Source organism: Trematomus bernacchii, unplaced genomic scaffold (genome assembly GCF_902827165.1).
Source record: "Trematomus bernacchii unplaced genomic scaffold, fTreBer1.1, whole genome shotgun sequence".
Lineage (NCBI taxonomy): Eukaryota > Metazoa > Chordata > Actinopteri > Perciformes > Nototheniidae > Trematomus > Trematomus bernacchii.
This window is the reverse complement of record NW_022988050.1, coordinates 1,876,840-1,899,024: the sequence shown is the minus strand read 5'-3', so window position 1 is coordinate 1,899,024 and position 22,185 is coordinate 1,876,840. Positions and strand designations below refer to the sequence as shown.

The following is a 22,185-nucleotide window of genomic DNA, read 5'->3' as shown; positions in this document are numbered from 1 at the left end:
AGGTTTTACATTTGACTTCAGGATTCCTGCATATACCCTGCCAGTGGAAGCAGATTTCAGAATATGATCTAGTTTAAACGCTGTCCAACAGGCTATGCAGCTAACTAATCCTGCCTTCTCAATGAACTGTGATCTGCGTCAGATTTATGTAAATCACTCGGCACACGGCACGCACCTGCTGCTTCACTTATCAAAGGAACCTCCTCCACCAAGTTGGAGAGGTGATTTTGCAATGTGTTGCCAAACTTAAAATCTTTTATACGCCCTGACTTCAACCATTAAGCCTTCCACCGCTGTCAGTGACTTCTCGTGAAAGTCCTCAGGGCAATTTCATCATCAAGCACATTCAGTTTTTTTTGTAATTCATTCATGGCATGTTTTTAACTCCCCTGACTCTGAGCTTCAAACACTGCGTGTGTTACAGCAGAGTCTCTGGCTGTATCAGTATGATCTCTCTCTGACACACATGCACACACTGTATCTCCCTCTCCCCCCCCCCCCCTCCGTTGTGGTCCCGAGGGGGAATCTTTGAAATGTAATCTGTGACCCTCTTTTATCTGCTAGGTGGGACGAGTGTACCCGCAGGCTGTCTACTTCCCCATCCGCACCCTCTACCTGACGCTCAAGATCGAGCAGAGGGAGCGTTACAAAAGTGGTAAGCTAACACGGCCGACTGTAATGTGTTGACTTTTCACCGATCTGAGCATCTATTTTCTCCCATCACATTTTATTACATTTGTATTCATATCCCAAATTACACATTTGCTTAGGGGGCTTAGCGCTGTACACACCGTTAAGTTAACGGTGTGTACAGCGAACTGCACCCTCTTTCCTTAGACCCTCAGAGTAAATCTCCCAGAAAACAAAAACCAAATTTAACAGAAAGAAAATAAATAACATTGGGGTGAGCAACTAGTAAGGATATTTTATTTTAGCTTTACAATAGGTTTACACGTATGAGGAGTTTGACTTATGGTGCATACATAAAACATAGCATTAAAAATATAGCAGTATTTACATAGGAATAGAATGGAATAAAATTCGGCAGTAATACAAAAAATAAAACAACCTAACCTACCCTATTGAGTTATCCCGTCACATCCCTTTCTCCACCGTTCATCCTTACCTCCTCTTCCTCCCCAGATTCCTCAGGACAGCAGCAGCCCAGCTCAGTGGGGGCCCAGCCTCACTCGGGGGCCTCGGACCCCGGACCCATCCGAGCCACGGCTCCCATGTGGCGCTGCAGCCGCATCATGCACATGCAGCGCGAGCTCCACCCCACGCTGCTCTCCTCCCTGGAGGGCATCGTGGACCAGATGGTGTGGTTCAGGGAGAACTGGCACGAGGAGGTGAGAAGAATAAAGCTGCTGGTTTTTCTCTGTGTGTCTGACAGCGCGTGGGTTTTCAGACGGTGAGAAGACAATACAGCAGGTTGTGAGACTTGTAATGCATGTGTGTGTATAAGTGTGAACGCAGGAGTGTGTGTGTGTAAGTGTGTCACGCCAGACGACCCCGCTGTCTCTCTGGTGGGCCGACACATCTGTCTGATCCGAGGTGTGATCCCGACCTGACTGTTCATAGGTCCTCGACATCTCACATTCACACACTGAGCTAGTGTTGAACTCGTTAACGGCAGGATATGTTGATTCATTCATTATTTCTTTGCTCGTATATTCTCAAATCCCTTTTTGTGTTGGCTAGTCAGCTTAAATTGCCCTTTGCCTTTCTAGCAGATTTTTTAATAGTTTTATAATAAACATATTGATAATAAATATATAATATACAACTTTATTCATCTTACTGTGTTTATATATGCACCATTGTACACCAGTGGCAATAAAGGCATTTCAACACGAGGCAATTCAAAGAAAACACATCAAATGACATTTAAAAAAATTATTAAAAAGCCAACAAACTACTTTAAAACAAGTTGAAATAGAATAAGATGGGTATAAAAGACCAACCAAAAAAGTTACTGAGCATTGATAATGTGAATATGTATTATTGATTTATTTATTGATTTAATACAGTGGCAAAAGACAGTGGCAAATAAAAAATAAAAAGTCTTCTGCCTGGATTTAAAAGAAGTAAGCGTGACATCATACCTTTACTTTACTGGGAGTTGTTTCCAGATGTATGGAGCAGATGAACATCTGATTTTGTAGGATGCAGCCCGGACACGATGGTCACAAATGAGCTTGATGCTGTTGCTAACTCTTAAAGCCATGCTCGGCAGAATACATGCAAGGTGTCTGTTTTCTGTGGGTGGAGGAGAGGACTGGGAGAAGGAGGAGGCGGCAGGCTGAGACAGGTGATGGATGGTGGCGGTGAGAGTGTGAGATGGGGAAAGGGATTTAGGGCCGGAAGTTTGCTGGTGTGTGAGTGTGTGTGTGATTATCTGTGATGGTTTGGGGCACTCGGCAGCAGCTGCAGGCTCTATGCTTGGTTCCACCGGCACACGGGCCTGAGAAGCCATCATCACCTACCCTGAGTCCCGTGTGTGTGTGTGTGTGTGTGTGTGTGTGTGTGTGTGTGTGTGTGTGTGTGTGTGTGTGTGTGTGTGTGTGTGTGTGTGTGTGTGTGTGGTGTGTGTGTGTGTGTGTGTGTGTGTGTGTGTGTGTGTGTGTGTGTGTGTGTGTGTGTGTGTGTGTGTGTGTGTGGTGTGTGTGTGTGTGTGTGTGTGTGTGTGTGTGTGTGTGTGTGTGTGTGTGTGTGTGTGTGTGTGTGTGTGTGTTGTGTGTGTGTGTGTGTGTGTGTGTGTGTGTGTGTGTGTGTGTGTGTGTGTGTGCTGTGTGTGTGTGTGTGTGTGTGTGTGTGTGTGTGTGTGTGTGTGTGTGTGTGTGTGTGTGGTGTGGTGTGTGTGTGTGTGTGTGTGTGTGTGGGTGTGTGTGTGGTGTGTGTGTGTGTGTGTGTGTGTGTGTGTGGCGATGCTCTCTTTATCTGGAGTCACATAGTTTAAATAGAAACTGAGAAAACATTTAATAAGTATACAGGCTTTTTTTTTTTAATTGGAAAAACAAATCTGACAGTGTACATACGGTAAGTTAAATCCAACAAAGGATGGATGTCTGTTTTTTTTCAATGTTTCCTCGAATTAAGCCTCGTGGAAAAAAGTAATTCTATCCATAACAAATATTTAACGGATTGTATCAGACCAGATGTCAAGCGATAGGATGTTCTGGTTTGAGCCGTTTTCTAGTTATTGCTTTTTTCTGCAGCTCCAGTCAGAATTCCAAAGAAGTCACTATATATTTGTAACCAAATCTCTCTGTTTCTCTTCCTCCTCTCTGCAGGTGTTGAGGCAGCTCCAGCAAGGTCTGGCTAAATGCTACTCCGTTGCCTTTGAGAAGAGCGGCGCCGTGTCCGACGCCAAGATCACTCCTCACACTCTGAACTTTGTGAAGAAGCTGGTCAGCACCTTTGGAGTGGGCTTGGAGAACGTTCCCAACGTCTCCACCATGTTCTCCAGCGCCGCCTCCGAGTCTCTGGCCCGCAGAGCAAAGGCCACGGCGCAGGACCCCGTTTTCCAGAAGATGAAGGGACAGTTCACTACAGGTTGGTCGGCTTTTGAATGAATATAAACCTAAGGCTGGACAAAAATCTAGACTAAGGTATGTTTCTGCAGAGGTATAGACCTAAAAGCAGTATTTTAATATATTTTTAAATAATTTAAAAAAGTGATCATAGATGAGACACATGCGTCACTTCCAGGCAAAAATGACGGCTCCGCCCACTTTTGGGGGAAAACAAAGCTGTAATTTGAATGGCGGTCAATTCAAATTCTGAAGTTTTTGCCAATCCGATCAGAAATGTAAGAAAACGGTGGATTTTTGGATCTTCAAAGAGCCCGATTACAACGGCCAGACAGGCAAACAATTACATGAAATCATTGGAAATCGACGAGCGGGCTCGATATATGGTTAAATATAGCAGTAGGCGATCGATGTCCATAGATGAGAGTAACATCTACGTCACTTCAGGCGAAAATTACAGCCCCGCCCACTTTTGGGGGAAACAACGCTGTCATTTGAATGGCGATCAAGCCTGAAGCCACAGAACTGTTCTTCTACTGTCCTTTGTTCTTAGAGGAAATACATAAAAACTTAACTCTGGATTTGTTTTAATGTTTGAGGTGCAATAAACGACACAGCAGCTTTTTGGCATGATAAAACCATTATTTCCCGCCTCGCTCATGAGAGTAACAGCTGGCGAAATTACGGCCTCGCCTACTGATTTTAATTTAACCATATATCGAGCCCGATCGTCGATTTCCAATGATTTCATGTAATTGTTTGCCTGACTGGCCATCGTAATCGGGCTCTTTGAAGATCAGAAAATCCACGGTTTTCTTACATTTCTGATCGGATTGGCAAAAACTTCAGAATGTGTATTAACCGCCATTCAAATGACAGCGTTGTTTTCCCCCCACAGTGGGCGGGCCCGTAATTTTCGCCCGGAAGTGACGTAGGTGTTACTCTCATCTATTTGCTTTTGTATCGCCAATTATACCACAATTGCAATATCAGTCAAAAATAATAGCAATCAACAATTGTTTCCAAATCATGCAGTCGTAAATGCAACCGTACAAAAAGACAGGAAGAAGAAAGAAGAGCCTTTATTTTTTATTTTCTCTGTTTACTTTCTTGTTTTTAACACTTTAGTTTCATGAATGTCAGCTATGTTAACTTTAAGCATCCATGCTTCACCTCTCTGCATCCACGTCATACAGTACCACTTGGAAATTGGAAGAGACAGTCGTACGTTTTCAAACAACCTAAAAAAAGGCTGTGTTTTTTTGTGTTTGACAAGGTGGGACAATGGCCCAGGTTGTGAAATCAGCAGCACCTATTTGCCTTTCACCCTAAAGCCACACTCCAGCCACCTCACAGTTAACCAGAGCAGTGTTTGTGTTATTCTTCTAACTTTGTTTGGTGTTTTACAGTGGGGAAAGCGTAAAACACGTCACTCTCATGGTTAACCCAAAGTTGATGAGACGGGTACCCAAATGGCATCTGTAGATAATGAACTGGTTACATTATTCCTGTACTTAGCTCAAATCTGTACGGCTTTGTTGAGAAGCTGGAGCTTTGGTGTGCTGCAACGTAATTAAAGTTTCCAACCAGATGATTTGATTTAGCGATGGGTTAGAGGTGGTGACTGGTCAGAAATAGGTATACGTGTGAGTCAGTCTGTGTCTTTATTACACTGTGTTTGCACACGCCCACACTGGATTTGATTATACTCCAGTCAGCTGCATTTCTACGCTGCTGCAGCTCCACAGTGATCTGTTTGATGAGTGCTCTTGGCTCAGCTGAAATGATGAAACACTGTTGTAAAAGTCTTCAGGGTTTAAAAGTCTGTAAAACATTATTTCTTACAGCACATCTCCATACTGAACTGTAATGAAATGTCTTGGCAGCTGCTTATATAACAGTAAAATGGTTTCTCAAAGCAGGTTTTATAGACTTAGAGACTGAGAACAATGACTTCCACCATATTGGCACTGGGCTTTTTTGGCCCTTTTTATATTGAAATGTAAATGTAGTGAAAGCCCAGTTAGGCTAAGTACCACTAGCACCAGTGAAGTGCCGTATAACTGTGGTTGGAGCTGGATGTAGCGCCTACAATTTTGATCCTCTTTGTCAGGGAACCAAGCATTGTTAACGGGCTGTTTGCTGTTCCGAAAGTGAATATAGCTCATAAAATATTGGAAGAGAATAACATTTGAGAGTGTATTGCTACTAAAGCTACCGTGGCATAGAGACGACACACTTATCCTGTCGTATGTTAGTTCACAACAATGGAAGGGTATCTATTATGTTCTCGTTACAGAGAAAGCCATTGCATTGCCAGCATTAACCACCCATGTCGTTGTAGTCATCACTGTAGATGCCTTGAGTTGTTAGTTTAATGTCAAATGCCATGTTGCCTTTGAGGTGACCCTTTGACAGTGTGAATTAAAGATAGCCTGTGGCTTAAATTAGCTACATGTTTAATCCTGATAGCTGAGAAAATCCATAATAGCGCACCTCGATCTGTTATCAAAGAGCTGATGTTACGTTGAGTAACCCAAAGTATCACTATGTCTACACTTTAGATATTTAGACGTTTAAATAATGCGACAGGGGCCTTTCTTGCTATATATTGAACCAGTATTTTTTATCTTGTGCTGTTCATATCTGTACTTTGTTGTCTACCTTAAAATGAAGTCACCGATGCATTCAGAGCTGATGTAACCTAAAAAATGTGGATTTGGAAAACACTCTGGATGGAAAGGCGGTCTCTTGATCATGCCCAATTCTGGATGAAACATTTGAAAATTATTTGTCATGTCTTTGCTTGTAAGCCATTGATAAGGCCTTGAGTCTTTCTGGCCTGTATGTTCAGATTCATATTCAAGCTGAAGAATCCAACAGGACAGGTGCAGCTCGATCCCAGCCAAATCCCCCCTTTGAGACATTTTCCTCTCCACAATCATTCCCCTGTTTTTGGAAGCCACGTGTCTGTGTTCCTACATTACATGAGGGAGTTGAACCACAGTTCACTAGACTGGGTTTAAACAAGAACCGTCTGCAGCTTTTCAGCGTTCAAATAAACGTTGCTCTCTCCTTTCCCCTCCCACGGACTGACTGCACATACAGTACATGTTCGCTGGATTACACTCAGGCCGCCTCCTACTTTTTATTGCATTTCCACACAGACACTACTCCCTTCCCCTTCCCCCCCCCCTCCCCTCTGTCTAATGCTTTCCACCTCTACTCGTCTTAAAGTGGCCAATAGAGCTAATGTGTTTGGCCCTGGGATAGCAGAGGACAAGGACTGAGAGTGAATGAAAAGAAGCTAGGGAAAAAATGATCTAGTGACGTAGAGAAAAAAGCCATTTGTGTGTGTACCAGAGCTGGTAATCATATACAATTACAGAGGAGCCTAAACGATGATAGAGGGGAGATTAACAGATAGTAATCTATGGGAATGACAGTCTCATATAGACAGGTGTTGCGGTATTTGCGAGAAAAAAACATGGAAACGGCACGTGCAAAGAACAACACAAACGATAGTGATCGTCCTGCTGGTGAATCTTCCCCAGATGTTGCGGTGCCAGCTGTGCTCACGTCACCAGACCATCGCTACCCAGCTGCATCATGGGAGCAGGGCCGAGAGAGACAGAAACCACACAAGCCTCCCGAGCGGAACAAACAGGGTTTACAGAGCCGAGCAGCCCAGCTCTCATTCCCCCGAACCGACTTAGTGGCTCACGCGCTTTCACAGGGTTTGTGGGCCGGAAAATGTGGGTTTATGTGTGCACACATAACGTTTGGCAGCAGGGAGGCATTCAAATCCAATTACGGCGAATGCTATTTGCATGAGTTACTGTTTTAGCAGCGGATGTGTTCCAGAGCTTCTTCTTGGCTTTTTACTTCCGTGCTTATTAAATAGTCATTTGTTATGCTGAAATGACATTTCCCATAGTTACATGTGATTCTGTTAAGCAGTTTGGCTAAGCACCTATGCACCTTCAGCCGGTTGTTATTCCTAAGGTTTTAATTCGAACCAGAAAACCTACTTTCTTCTGCCGCGATGACCTTTGTTGCACTCCAAACTTCAGCTCACCAATCAGATAAAGTTGAGTTGAATCCGTCCCACCACACACATTCACACCACGCCACACTGAGTGAGGAACCAGGGCAGTACATGAGGGAATGATGCTTCTTTATACAGAGGTGACCCACCTCCAGAGTGTGGATTCATAATTTGCTCCTGAAGTGCAGAGCGTCTGCTGTGGTCTATCAGGTAGGGCAGAGCAGCAGCGCTGGTTTCTGCACACAGGTCAGAGGTCAACCTGGAGGCTTCCCACACTACGCTGTGTGTCTCAGCATCCTATTCCCACCGCTCACTCATAGAGCAGGGGTCAAATACGAGTTGAGCGGGACTGAAAATAACTGTCTTCTGCTCCTGTGGCTGCACGGGCACTTTCAACAAAACACCTCTGTATTTCTTTTACTCAGAAACTTTAGTGTTTAACCTCATATTCTCACACTATATTAAGTATAGTTAAAGCTCCAAAGAAGGTGAAATCATTGTTAGGACTGCACAATTATTACAATTTTATCGAAATCGTTATTCAGACTACTGTAAAACTCAAATAGCAGCGAGCAAAATAAATGTCAAATAATGATGAACCTGAACATGAGCACAATCGGGTCCCTTTAAATGTGAGTATATAAGTATTTTGGAGCTGCAGATATATCCGGGGCCTACACATTTAATACTATGGACTAAGATTCTTAAAAATATTCACTATATTAGATTCACATATGTTTCACTGAGATATATGATTCTAAACTATCAATCCCTCGAATGCCATGAATCATATCTGAATTGCAATATCAGTCAAAGTATTAGCAATGTAGAAGTTTTCCCATATCAGGCAGCCCTACCATTTACCATTTGTTTACTAAAAGGCCTTCTTTGCTCTTGTTTTACAGCATGTTTACTGCTTTTAATACATTGTATTTTTACGAGTTGTAATAATGCCTGAGTCCTACGTGCAGCCGTCTTTAGATTTAAACAGGTAACATGCTTTATATCTGATCGAGACGGAATGATATTACTTTCTTCCTCCAAGTCTCGCTTTGTCTATTTGTAAGCATTATACCCTTTTATGGTGCCGAATTGTTGTCGGGTTGCAATTCTTTAGGACCGTTTCAATTTTCCCTCCGCTATCGAGGCAGGAGAATTGCAGGCAGACGGATAGCGAAATAGGGTCGCGCCGAAAAGAACATTGGCTGTTTTAAAGGGCTTATTTAAAGTATTAGGAGGTCTCACTCTGGGAGAGATTGAGCAGGTTTGAAATGGCAAGGCCTTGCAGTTTCATGGATTCATTGTGTGTGTGTGTGTGTGTGTGTGTGTGTGTGTGTGTGTGTGTGTGTGTGTGTGTGTGTGTGTGTGTGTGTGTGTGTGTGTGTGTGGTGTGTGTGTGTGTGTGTGTGTGTGGTGTGTGTGTGTGTGTGTGTGTGTGTGTGTGTGTGTGTGTGTGTGTGTGTGTGTGTGTGTGTGTGTGTGTGTGTGTGTGTGTGTGTGTGTGTGTGTGTGTGTGTGTGTGTGTGTGTGTGTGTGTGTGTGTGTGTGTGTGTGTGGTGTGTGTGTGTGTGTGTGTGTGTGTGTGTGTGTGTGTGTGTGTGTGTGTGTGTGTGTGTGTGTGTGTGTGTGGGGGGTCCTGGGGGCTTTACCCTAAAATGGAAAACCTGCCTGGCTCCCCTCCTTCCGTTGTTATTGCTGCAGCCCATCACAATACGTTACGTGCAATATGAGTAGTGACTTGAAACAGGAATTTAATACTTTAAGACTCTCATTTTTATAGCCCTAATTTAATCAGCTCCCAGCCTGCATCGGCGGGGGGGGGGGGGGGGGGGGTTTAGGTTGATGGAGAAAACCGTTTCTCCTCGAGCCTGCAATGAATAACTTATACGTGGAGTTCCCTTAAGCAAGGCACTTCCCCACCCTGCTGCAGCGATGTGGCCCACAGTGAAACGGCGTATTTACATCAGACATTTCCCAGATGTGAGTTTCTGAAAAGCACCTCCCTCCCCGAGGCCATCACTGTGAGAAAAACAAGGTGTTCTTCGTCCATCTGACTGTGTAAATAACGCTAAAGCAAACACCCGGATCTAACTTGAATTAATCTTTACCGGTTTCACACAGACCCTGCAGCGTTTGCATTTAAGTGTCACCTCACCGATAAGCGTTCAATTCTCTTTTACAATATTTATTTCGGTTCTGTTTTGCTTAATCATATTTGACTCGCTTTTAAATCCTGTCCCTTGTGCGTACAGTATGCTGCTTGCATGTGTTTTAAAATGTATGTTATTTGGCAAGGTTACCTAGAAACACATTGGTAGTTATAGCACAGCTCTGGGAGCGCATTGCCACGGGGCAGGTCAAAGGTCAAACACACACAAAAACACACATGGGAGCTGCTGTTAAAGTGCTGTAATGTTGGCAGCTAATGCGGCTCCACTGGGTCATTTTATGGGGTTAGTGTCCCGCTGAAGGGCATTTTAAGAATAGTTGATTGGGGAGGGGGAAGTGTAAAACGTTGACTCCCCCTAAAAGTCTTTGAATTTCAATCACTTTCAAATGACTGGAACCGGCATATGCTTTTGTATTTTTTGCAACAAGTTTCACATTTATTTTCTATCTATGTTTTTACAGTTGAATATCACAGTGTGCTTTAAGCCATTGATACTTAATCATCAAGTTCACTAGGCCAGGTTTGGGCTTTTGGGGAGCTCAGTGTTTACAGCTGGCAGCCGAGGTGCAGAGTCCGCTGCCAAGTACACGCTTTTCAATCCCTAGCCATGGGAAAAAACTCAATCTCCCCGTTTCACCACTGTATCGCCAATACAGCCACTGTCTAGCCCAAAAAACTACTTGGAAAAAGAAAAATCACTAGGCCACTACTCTTAAAATATTGGGTCTATTTCTACCCCTTCTTTTGGGCCATGCTATATGTCGACAATAGTGCGATATCGTGATGTGAGTCTAGAAATTGATTAGAGCATAGGGTTGGCTTTTGTCACCTGCAGAGAGGAGGAAGGAGAAATGGTCTATAAGTTAAACATATAACAATGCTCATTAAAAACGTGTCTATATTCTGGATTGGTTGTTTTAAGGTATCTGTTGAAGCTTGATCTCTGACATATGGACATGTTTGTTACTCAAATTCAGGCACTAGCAATACATCGATATAATATTGATATACTGTAGGTATACAAAACTAGATATCATGTTACATTTTCAATATCGTAATATTTTCTTTAGGTTGTCTATTCCTGGTCGTAAAGGCTACGGTTCAATTAATGTAATTTTTTGGGATTATTTGTCTTTACCCACTAAAAGAATAGGGTTAGTTAAATCATCAAAGTCTCATTGCGTAAATATTTAATAAATGCATCAATAGTTACACTTGTTAAGGTTTGGAGGGAATAAGGAGTTTCTTGCTGTAACATCGACTTCTCTCTCCTTCCCTGGCAGACTTTGACTTCAGCGTGCCGGGCTCCATGAAGCTCCACAATCTCATCTCCAAGCTGAAGAAGTGGATCAAGATCCTGGAGGCCAAGACCAAGCAGCTGCCCAAGTTCTTCCTCATCGAGGAGAAGTGCCGCTTCCTCAGCAACTTCTCCGCTCAGACGGCCGAGGTGGAGATCCCCGGGGAGTTCCTCATGCCCAAACCCACACACTATTACATCAAGATCGCACGGTAAGGGACTCTTTACAAAAGTGTATCAAGTAAAAAATACTTGGTAAAAAAGGTTATCTGGAAGTAGAATCATCCCTACATATTATTTCTCCCACATCATGTCATCTCTTCCCTCTGCTCCTCTCTCCAGGTTCATGCCCCGGGTGGAGATCGTTCAGAAACACAACACGGCGGCGCGTCGTCTCTACATCCGCGGCCACAACGGAAAAATCTACCCGTACCTGGTGATGAACGACGCCTGCCTGACGGAGTCCCGCCGAGAGGAGAGGGTCCTGCAGCTGCTCCGCCTCCTCAACCCCTGTCTGGAGAAGAGGAAGGAGACCACCAAGAGACACCTCTTCTTCACCGGTACGACCAGAGTGAAAGACGCAGATGCATTGGGTTGAAAGTCATATAGCAGGGCTGAAAAATATACGAAGGGCTGGGCCCACTCACTAGAGGTATACTGCCTCATAAGTTCAGTTATAAGTTAGCTAAATCAATGAAATGTAGGTACATGATGCTGGTGAGTGTTGGCAGCTCATCCCTTACAACAGAAGCCTCACATTGATTATAATAAGGAGAAATAGGAAGGGTTTATTTCAAGCTTGTTATGTAAATAAGTTATTGGGCTTTTTTCTTAAGATTTGTTAGAAAATGTTTCCAACTTGAACTGACTGAATTTATTTGAAAAGTGGTTTTATTAACACATGAATACAATGTAATATATGTTTACATTCATATTGAAGAAGTACGATATAAGACGAGCACAAGTTTCATTTGTGGGCCGTATTTCATTATACTTTTTTTATTTGATGAGGGCCGATTCAAAATGGTCCGTGGGCCGCATTTGGCCCCCGGGCCGTAGTTTGGACACCCCTGTCATATAGGATCTAGGGAGGACTTTGACTAAAATTATGTTTTTTTTGGTATGTTTCACTCTTTTTTTACGAGTTACTTCCTCCCCATGTGAGTTTTTGGTCAACAAAATAGGAAAAATCAGTTATTTTTGAACACATAGTTGTCCATATGTGTTCTTCTGATACCAGCTTCCTGTGTTCAGTCCCCTAAAGTGTTGCTGTAAACTAAAAACAATTGTCAGCGACCGTATCATTTTGCTTCCCTTTGTTACCACACAAACACAATTTCAATCCCCCTTTCAAGCTCCATTTCCTCTCCTGTCATCCCCTTGAGGTTTTCCTCCGCCCAGATGTTTGCCCACTCTCAATTTATGCACTTGATTGGGTTTGGGGAAATATGGACGGGGAATTCAGCGGTCCCTTCCAACCCATTTCCTCCCAACTGGAATGGCTGCTGCTATAGATTTGATTCTTGGTGCCAGTGTATGTAAATGTTTAGACTGCGTTCACGGAGAGACTGTCTTTTTTTTGTTGCTCCTTTGACCCTGGTTGTTGTTGAGTGATGGCTCGCCTTCACTGCAGCTGTTTTTACCAGCTCTGGAGTATTTTAGATGTAGGTTTAGACCGGTGGTTCACACTGTGGTAAAACAGGCACGAATGTTTACAATTGTGTGACTGACTTGCTTGTTTTTCATCTCCCCCCCCTACTACCACTCCTCTTCCCTCCTCTCTCCTCCCTCTCTCCTCCCCCCCCTCCCTCCCTCAGTGCCCCGAGTGGTGGCAGTGTCGCCTCAGATGCGTCTGGTAGAAGACAACCCTTCGTCTCTGTCTCTGGTGGAAATCTACAAACAGCGCTGTGCCAAGAAAGGAATCGAACACGACAACCCCATCTCCAGATATTACGATCGCCTGGCCACGGTGCAAGCCAGAGGCACACAGGCCAGCCACCAGGTACACACACACGAGGATCATAACAACACATCTGCACACATTTGCATTATGCAGCACAAGTGTGACTTAATTTGATGGCCCGCATTGACATTCCTCCCAGGTGATTGAATTGTAATTAAACGGTAGCTTCATGCAGCCGTGTCATCAAGGAATCAAACTATGTCCATGCCGTCAGCTTTTCATTAGCTGAGGATACGAGCTTTTATTTAGTCTAAGATAAAGAATAATTTAATAAGGAATATTAACAATATTTAAACATGCATGGTTTTCAGTGTGACAAGGACAGTTTGCTAGTGGCTTTGTCTGGTCAATCAAAGTGAATTTGCATGCTGCTATACAAACCAGTCACAGATAATAGATGCGTTCTTTATTAAAATACAACATAAATCCTTCCTCGACTGATTGGCTACTACTTGATGTCTTTTCTTCACGGTGGTGAACTGTAAGATAATGATAATTGTCACTGTTAATGACCTAAATTATCCATGAAAAGGAAAAAAATGAACCCATCCAGACCCCCCCAATATAGTATTATAAGCTTTTAGTGGCTGCATTGCATACATTGTTTTAAGACTCTTTGCACTCTGACTGTAACATACAATAACCTAAAAAAAATATAAGCTGTAAATTAGTCATCTACTCTTGACCTCTGCATTAAAATAACCCACTGTGTACATGAAATAATGTCTGAAGTGCCATTGGAGAAGAAGATTGACTGGTGGAATACACACAGTTACAGTATACACATGCATTTTCAGCGAGAGGGTCATTGGCAGCTCTTTGTTCTGTAAAGTATTTAGTCAAAATGAAATGAAAGCTCAAAATCAGCTGCTGACCTCCCCCCCCCCCTCCTGTCTACCACCAGGTCCTGCGGGACATCCTGAAGGAGGTGCAGGGGAACATGGTGCCCCGCAGCATGCTGAAGGAGTGGGCTCTGCACACCTTCCCCAACGCCACCGACTACTGGACCTTCCGGAAGATGTTCACCATCCAGCTGGCCCTCATCGGCCTGGCGGAGTTCATGCTGCACCTCAACAGGCTGAACCCCGAGATGCTGCAGATCGCTCAGGTAGGAGAGACAGAAACATGTCCGACTCTCTCCGTCAAGGGCGAGACGCTTCCATGTGACGGGGGGGGGGGTTAATTCAGTAGATATACACCCTCATAGATGCATTAAGAGATCACCATTACCGTCTCCGTATCTGGCCGTGTGAATTACCATTCTCCCCCGTGACATTGACGCTCGGCCTATCAGTCAGAGCCGCTGTCGGGGCGCAGGATGTTTTGACAGAACGCTGTATTCAGTCCCTCTGCTCTACAGCTATCAAAGACGTTTCAATTTGAGACGGGCCGTGTTGGTGCGCGCCTCCGCCCGCCGCAGACAGCTTTCTGAAAGTCATTATGAAAGATGATTGTGTCAGTCGGCCACCCCACCCCTCTGATCCTAATCGGCCTTTGCTGACAGGCGTTCCTCCGGGCAGCTAAGCGCTGGTATTAAGCCCCCTCTCTGCCTGTTCCACTCCGCAGATCCCATTAGACACAGCAGGATTACGGTGCACACACACAAACATTACACACAAACAGAGAGAGTGCAAGGACAGGACATCACAGCAGCAGCACTGAGCCCCACCCTGCCTCCAGAGACCCTCACTTCCTTTAGCTGCTGCTATGAGAGCTCTCTGATGTTTGAGGCATCGATTAGAAAGTCCTGCTTTATCAGGCTGGAAGTCAATCAAAGAATTATGTTGTTAGTAAATAATACTACCTGTAAGGGGTTTTCTTTTATGCACTCAAAGGGGTCATATAGGGTGTACATCATAATAATAATAATAATAATAGCAATACACCCCTGTATATATTGCATGTGCATATTGCTATATTCCCTGTTATATTTACTATGTATCTTTTTCTCAATTATCTATTTTAATTCTTTATATTCTCGCATAGTATTTATATTACGCTTGGCTCAGTCATCATCAGTTATTGGTAATGAAACACATAACCAAAAAAAAACGTTGTATTTTCTATTTAGAAATTGTATTTTCTATGAATATTTGTGAAATATCTGGTTCTTAAGATGCTAAAGGTATTTCTTCCTCCTTTTATGTCTATTTTTTGTGAAACGGGGCAACTGTCATGAAGCCTAACTTCCTCCTAGATATATAAAGTATTAAAAAGACATACTTTATTAATCCCCTGGGGGAAGTTCAGTTAAACGCCCTTCCTCCTAAACCATCATCTCGAGAATTCCTTCTGTAAGAGTTTCTCTATCTCCTCTCATATCATTGCAGTATCTTCTGAAAATCACCCAGTATCTGTCATTTCTCACACTCAAGTTCACATCCCCAAAGTCACAGAGAGTGTCTCGTTAACGTTGTGTCAGTCAGTTCACACCGGCCCCAAAATGAAGCCATCGCTGGCCAGTAGCGCGGAGATTTAGCATTCTGAGCGCTGCCTCCACAGCCAACTGTCTGCAGGCTTATCTGAGCCTCGGGGGGGCTTCTGGTGTCTCAGCCCAGCGCCTCGAGGGCGTCCGCCGGGCCCAGAGGAGCAGATGACAGTAGGAGAGAGAGGGGGGGAGGGGGGAGGCGGGAGGCAGAGGAGAATTAAGGAGAAGGGAGGGAAAGAGGCGAGGCGGAGGAGAACGAGGAGAACGAGCTGGGATGAAACGCCGGGCTATAAAGCTGTCAGAGCCGCTCACCTTTTCATACGAGGAGCTTATCTTCCTGCAGTGGCTGCTCCAGAGCCGTCCTCTCGCACATAAACGCAGGCTTAAAGATGAAAACGCGCCTGTATATATTTAAGTCAGCGGGGAGCGGGAGTGAATTGAGGATTATTGATGTCCTGCTGCTGATAGTTTGACGTGTTACTGTGTCTGGTCCACCCAGATCAATACATGAAGCCATTTTGTTGGGAGAGCTTGTTTTGTTACTCCCCCTTCCTGAAGGAGAGCTATTTGTTGCTGGGCTAATGTGGTCTGAGGACTGTGGGGAACGGAAAGGAGTATATATTTATTTTTTATTTATTAACTTATATCATCCATTCATGTGCTTGTTCCGAATTTTTTTTTATTTACAAACAGAATAAATAAACGTATAAAGCCTTATTGTTTTTTCCTTAAAGGGGACCTATCATGCAAAATGCACTTTTTCATGTATTTTATTCATAAACATGTGTCCCCGGTGTGTCGGGAAACTCACGCAGCGTCAGAAAATAAAACCCTCTCTCTTTTCCTCCGTACCCAAATCTCTAAAAACGGGGCTACAACGGAGCTGATCCAGATTTGCGTCCGATATGACGTAATATCTGAAATGTGGACCCACGGCCCTATCAGAAACGTTGCTATCAGAAACAATGCCCGACTGTTTTGGACGTAATATGGTCGGTGTTTACATTAGCATCGCTAACACTCAGAGCTAACCTGTACTGGAGAGCATGTGTGTGAAGAAGCAGGAAATAAAAAGGAACTCACCTTGTGGTATAACCGGCAAGAGAGAAAGCCTTTGAGCTCCATACTGTTTCAGAGATAATCCTTGATAATCCATGATATGGCGTTTCATCACGGCAGTATTTAGTTTAGACAGTAGCTGCCGGGTCCCGCATGAGCTCAGCCCCCTCCTATTTTTTTATTATCCAATTTTTTTTAAAGCTTTATACTTAAAATCAGCACTTTTGAAACAGGAAGTGAAATAGAGGGATATGAGGCATGGCTAGAATGGGTGATCTGTTTGGTATTTTGAGCAAAACACTTTTCATAGACATGTTTTTTATATATTTTTATATATCTGAGACCTATGCTATTGCCTAAAAATAGCATGATAGGTGACTTTTAAATCTGAAAGCACCTACATTTGTTCACTATAAATATTTTTAATCTATTTTATTAACATTTTTACTGCCCACTTTTTGGTTTAACACTTTGCATTTTTGTTTCTTTCTATTTTAAGATGGAGCAACTGTCAAAAAACAAATTTTCTGAGATAAATATAGTATTAAGAAGACATACCTGATTAATCCCCTTAGTTTAAATTGAGTAATTTTGTATTATTTTACGTGAACGAAAGAAAAAAAAACAGAAACATTTAAAAAGAATTCTGAAAATAAATTCAAAACCTAAATAATGTTCTTAAGGGGGATTCAAATAAAAACACTTACAGATTAAGTATAAGATTCAAGCTGATTGCAAGACGGTGACATATGAAGGAGGCTAGGATATATCCTCTTCATGACCGCACAGTGATTTTTGATTTCTGACTTCATCCCCTTCTCTGTTTTCAGGACACGGGGAAGCTGAACGTCTCCTACTTCCGCTTCGACATCAACGACGCCACGGGCGATCTGGACGCTAACCGCCCGGTTCCTTTCCGCCTGACGCCCAACATCTCCGAGTTCCTGACCACCATCGGGGTCTCCGGCCCGCTCACCGCCTCCATGATCGCCGTGGCTCGATGCTTCTCTCAGCCGAACTTCAAGGTAACTCATCGGGTCTACGAAATGTTTACTTTCTGAAGATTATCCGGTGTTTTCAAATAAACTACAGCTCGGAATAGTAATATTTTATTTTACGGATAAATATTGCCGATAATATTTCCCATTTCTTTTGAGATATAGGGTTTTGAACATTGTTTTAGATATGATTTTTAAACTGTTTCTAATAGCAGTCACAATACTCATTAGCATCATATAGACAAAACATTGATAGATCCTGACTGCTAACTGCTTAGCATCACACAGACAAAGTTAGCGACTAGCATTGGAACACATTGGAGAATTTAGTACAAAAATCATCAACCATATTTACACAAACATTTGTAATAATTACACATAATGAAGGAACAAAAATAACAATACAAAAAGGAAAGGAAAAGAGACATTCAGCAGATTCAAAACCATACATTTCTTCATGGAGATCAAATCAAGTTTTATTTATATAGCACATTTCAAAACGATTTTTGGTCGAGCCAAAGTGCTGTACATGTAATAAAAACACTTTACTACAATCACAATAAAAGACAATAATTTACAACAGAAATATAAAAAACAAAAACACAGGGAATAGTCAGGTATCATGCTCCGCTCTAACTAGAAAGCCAGAGAGAAGAAGTGTGTCTTCAGGGAAGATTTAAAAACCCCTAGGGTCTGGGCCGACCTCACATGGAGGGGCAGAGTGTTCCAGAGCCTGGGGCCAGCTGCTGCGAAGGCTCGGTGCCCTCAGGTTTTGAGCCTGGTCTTGGGCACTATCAGCAACAGCTGGTCAGCAGACCTTAAAGCTCTGGCTGGGGTGTAGCGCTGGAGGAGTTTGGCTATATAGGCCGGAGCCAGCCCATTTAGTGCTTTAAAAACAAATAAAAGGATTTTAAAATCAATTCGGAACCGAATTGGAAGCCAGTGCAGTGAGGCCAGAATTGGGGTGAGATGGTGGAGACCAAAAAGGAGACTGAATATTGGACTTTATCTGATGTAATAAAATGTCATGTTTCTAGCTTGTGTCCATTACCCTCAAGTGGCCAAATAATGAGTTATTGTAGGTTTAGGGAAATATCTTTGTTGATCATTTCTGATTAAAAAATACTTGCTCAAATTGACCAAGATGGCTCTACTCTTGGCAGGGTTTAAGGAGAAGTGTTTTCATATTTGGCAGCGAGGATACACATCATTCTGTAAAAGTATGACGTGGTTTGTTTTGAATTCAAGCTGCTGCTGAGTCCTGCAGATTCTGTTTAGCACTTAAAGGGGACCTATCATGCAAAATGCACTTTTGTACGTCTTTTCTACATGAATATGTGTCCCCGGTGTTCCAGGGAACTCACCAAGTGTCAGAAAACACAACCCTCTCTATTTTCCTCCATACCCAAATCTCTAAAAAAGGGGCTGCAACGGATCTGATAAAAACTGATCCAGATTTGAACACTGTCCTGACGTCAGGACAGTGGCGCTACGGCTATTGGGCCAACTCCACCAATCAGGAGGAGACAGCCACGGCCGGCCATTGCCGTTCGAAAGCGCTGGAGACGCTGTAGTACATATGCCAGGCCTGTAGATGGTGCTGTTCTCACTGAATCTGCCCTTACAAACACAGAGCTAAAAAATGTCAAATTGAGCGAAATGAGGCATGGCTAAAATGCATGATCTGTTTGGTATTTTGCAAAAAAAAAAGTATAAATATGCCTTATATAGGTATGGTCCTACACTATATTATTCAAATATAACATGATAGGTCCACTTTAAATAAACCCAGAGAGGAAGTTCAGCAAAACAAAAACAATGCAATCAAAGCCCGAGCAGGCACTGGTTGTATAATCTGCAGCATGGCTGTAATTACAGATCTGTGCTGTCTAAATTTAGGTCCGACTCTAAAGTCTGACTTATGTGGAGGCAGCAGGAGTGCTTAAGATGCATATAAACAAAACACTCAACCATGTGAACTAGCCACGGCCGAGAGCCAGCGGACGTTTCCAGGAAACACAATAAAAACGTAACAATCATACACTCAGATATATTGAAGCCGTATAAAGGCTTACGGTAAGAAGGAGCTCGTTAGGAGATGATTGGCGGTGTTGTGGCTCCATCATGGTTTAGATGGTGATGTGTTTCACTTCAGTGTCACCATAATGGGCTGCTAACAACACGGAGACATTTCCTCCAGATGATTGGCACACCCTTAATTGGAGCGAACAGCTTTGCTTTATGAGGTCGGCAGAGACTCGATATAAACTGAGGTTTTACTTTGCTCTTATTCCCAGAACGGACACTTTCAGCAAGACTGGCTTATTGTGTATAATTTACTCAAATAGATGCTTTGTTTATCTAATGAGCCACTCAAATCTGTCAACTACCCGCTATAAAATGGTTTATACACCAACTTTGCATCGTTTTTCTTGCAATATAAAGTAAATGAAACACGTCTGGGAAGTCTTTAAAAAGATATACAAATTTGACAAAACCAATACTAACACTGGGTTTACTTGCATACTTTTATCAGGCACTTCATTTCAAATGTTTATTTATTTATTTTTAAACACAAAAACAATCCAATTAAATACTTTTGCACTATTTTGGGATTTTTTACAATTGATTTTCCTTTTGTCAAAACTATAAAAAAGTCAAATAAAACAAAATAAAGATGTTTTTTTTTACATATTTGTGTTTTCATCCAGAGGTAGTAACAACAAATAAATAAAAATGTTTAACGATGTTGTAAATTAAATCAGTTCGACAAGATAACACATAATATAATCATTATATTTTTGCTCTGAATTCAATCTAAAAAGGTCCTGATATTTTTTAACAACTTCTGTACATTTAGGGAGGTGCTCACACGAAACTAACCACAATTATCTGAGAAATATCTCAAAATAAAACCATTAGGCGCTTTCACACTGGAGTACTTTTCCCAGTATAGTTCCGAAAATGTGCGTTCACACCAAAAAAATCCGGAACTAGAACTTAGTTCATGAGAACCTTTTCACCCCCTTTTCCGTCCCTGCTAGAGAGCAGGGACTTTCCTGGGAGAAAAAGGTTCCCATTTCTGATTGGCTGGGCGGATTGCAAACCACGTCCCGTAAAACTCCCAAAAAGTGTTGTGAAGCCGCCATTTTATTATCCTCGCATTAGCATTATTAGCATTAGCATTAGCCCAGCGCACAAACGCAGAGAGACTAACTTATGGCAACACAAAAGAAAAGAGTGGAGATGAGGAGATGGTGTTCTGGCGATTTACTCTGAAGGCTTCAGTAGAAGCTGCTGGGAGTCCCAGCAGCTTCTACTGAAGCCAGTCCCTAACTCCGGGGACTTCCGGCCGGGGACTTCGGGTGGCAGTATACGCCGTGAAGTTGTTTGCGGCCTGCCAGTAAACCCAAAGCAGAAGAAGACGAAGTGACGTCAGCGGCTTCATTTGACTAATCCTCCCTCAGGGACTTATTCCGGTGTGAACGCGATCTGTACTTAGTTCATGAGAACTAAAGAGTTCTGATGAACTAAGTTCTGATGAACTAAGTATGGCAAAGTACTTGGTGCGCCTATTGGTTCATCCAGTTACAGACTAAATCTTTCATATTTAATTAAAAATGTTTTCTCCCCCATTGATTCACGAAACTAACATCTTCATTTCCTCCGTCTCCTCCAGGTTGACGGCATCCTGAAGGCGGTGCTCCGCGACGAGATCATCGCGTGGCACAAGAAGACGCAGGAGGACACGTCCATGCCTCTGTCGCCCGCCGGCCAACCGGAGAACATGGACTCCCAGCAGCTCGTCTCATTGGTCCAGAAGGCCGTCACCGCCATCATGACCCGCCTCCACAACCTGGCTCAGTTCGAGGGGGGGGAAAGCAAAGTGAACACACTGGTTGCCGCCGCCAACAGCCTGGACAACCTGTGCCGGATGGACCCCGCCTGGCACCCCTGGCTCTGAGGAGTCATGTGACGAAGAGGAGAAGAAGAAGAAGAAGAAGAAGAGATCCAGGGATTTGTTTTTGTTTACGTTTATCTGAAAACTATCACAGAAAAACCTGAAGGACTCTCGATCAAAGTACACTGAAAAAGTTAAATCAGGTGGAAACAAACGGCTGTCACATTGATAGTTATATCTGGATTTTTTTTTTTTTTTAAATCAAACACAATTTCTCCCCCACCTTCTATTTATTTTTATAATTCAATGACGGGGACTTTCTGTGTGATGCCGGTAGAAATACTATTGTTGGTGTCAAAATGAGCCACTCACTCAATCTGTTCGGTCTGTGTTGAATTTCACCCGCATCAGTTTGATTGTTCTCCTCCCAAAACAGCCATTTGTCCTCTTAAATGTGTATTTAAGCCGACAACTGTGTCGCCTCTTTTCTATTCGTGCACATTGAGGGATTTTATTGTCCTGTGAAACAGATTATGCTCTTTATTTTCTATTCCCAAAGCCATGTTACTTTATATTTCTTTTCTCCCCCCCTCAGCCCTGTTGTAATGTAACAATGTGAAACTTCAGGGCGTAGTGACACTGTAAGGAGCTGTAACGGCTTTAAAGTCAGCTGTGTATGCATATCCTCCTCTTTTTGTAAAGGTACAATGCTTTTTCAACAGAAGTGTTATTTCTTCCCATGTAAATAAGCATTTTGTTTTAATAAAATGCTCTTTTTTAATACAGAA

At 43.0% G+C, this 22,185-nt stretch overlaps 1 protein-coding gene across 2 annotated transcripts in view; it reads left to right on the top strand.

The window, feature by feature from the left end:
- Positions 1-22,185, top strand: part of trrap (transformation/transcription domain-associated protein) — a 109,273-nt gene extending 87,088 nt beyond the window's left edge. Inside the window, exons 65-73 of one of the 2 annotated variants that reach the window (XM_034119319.1) lie at positions 565-655; positions 1,144-1,349; positions 3,294-3,555; positions 11,035-11,260; positions 11,391-11,608; positions 12,866-13,050; positions 13,916-14,119; positions 17,329-17,523; positions 21,176-22,185. In XM_034119319.1, coding sequence (XP_033975210.1) covers positions 565-655; positions 1,144-1,349; positions 3,294-3,555; positions 11,035-11,260; positions 11,391-11,608; positions 12,866-13,050; positions 13,916-14,119; positions 17,329-17,523; positions 21,176-21,460 — 1,872 coding nt within the window. In that variant the 3' untranslated portion in view covers positions 21,461-22,185. The remainder of the gene's footprint in view (positions 1-564; positions 656-1,143; positions 1,350-3,293; positions 3,556-11,034; positions 11,261-11,390; positions 11,609-12,865; positions 13,051-13,915; positions 14,120-17,328; positions 17,524-21,175) is intronic. The other variant, XM_034119320.1, reaches the window with a different exon arrangement.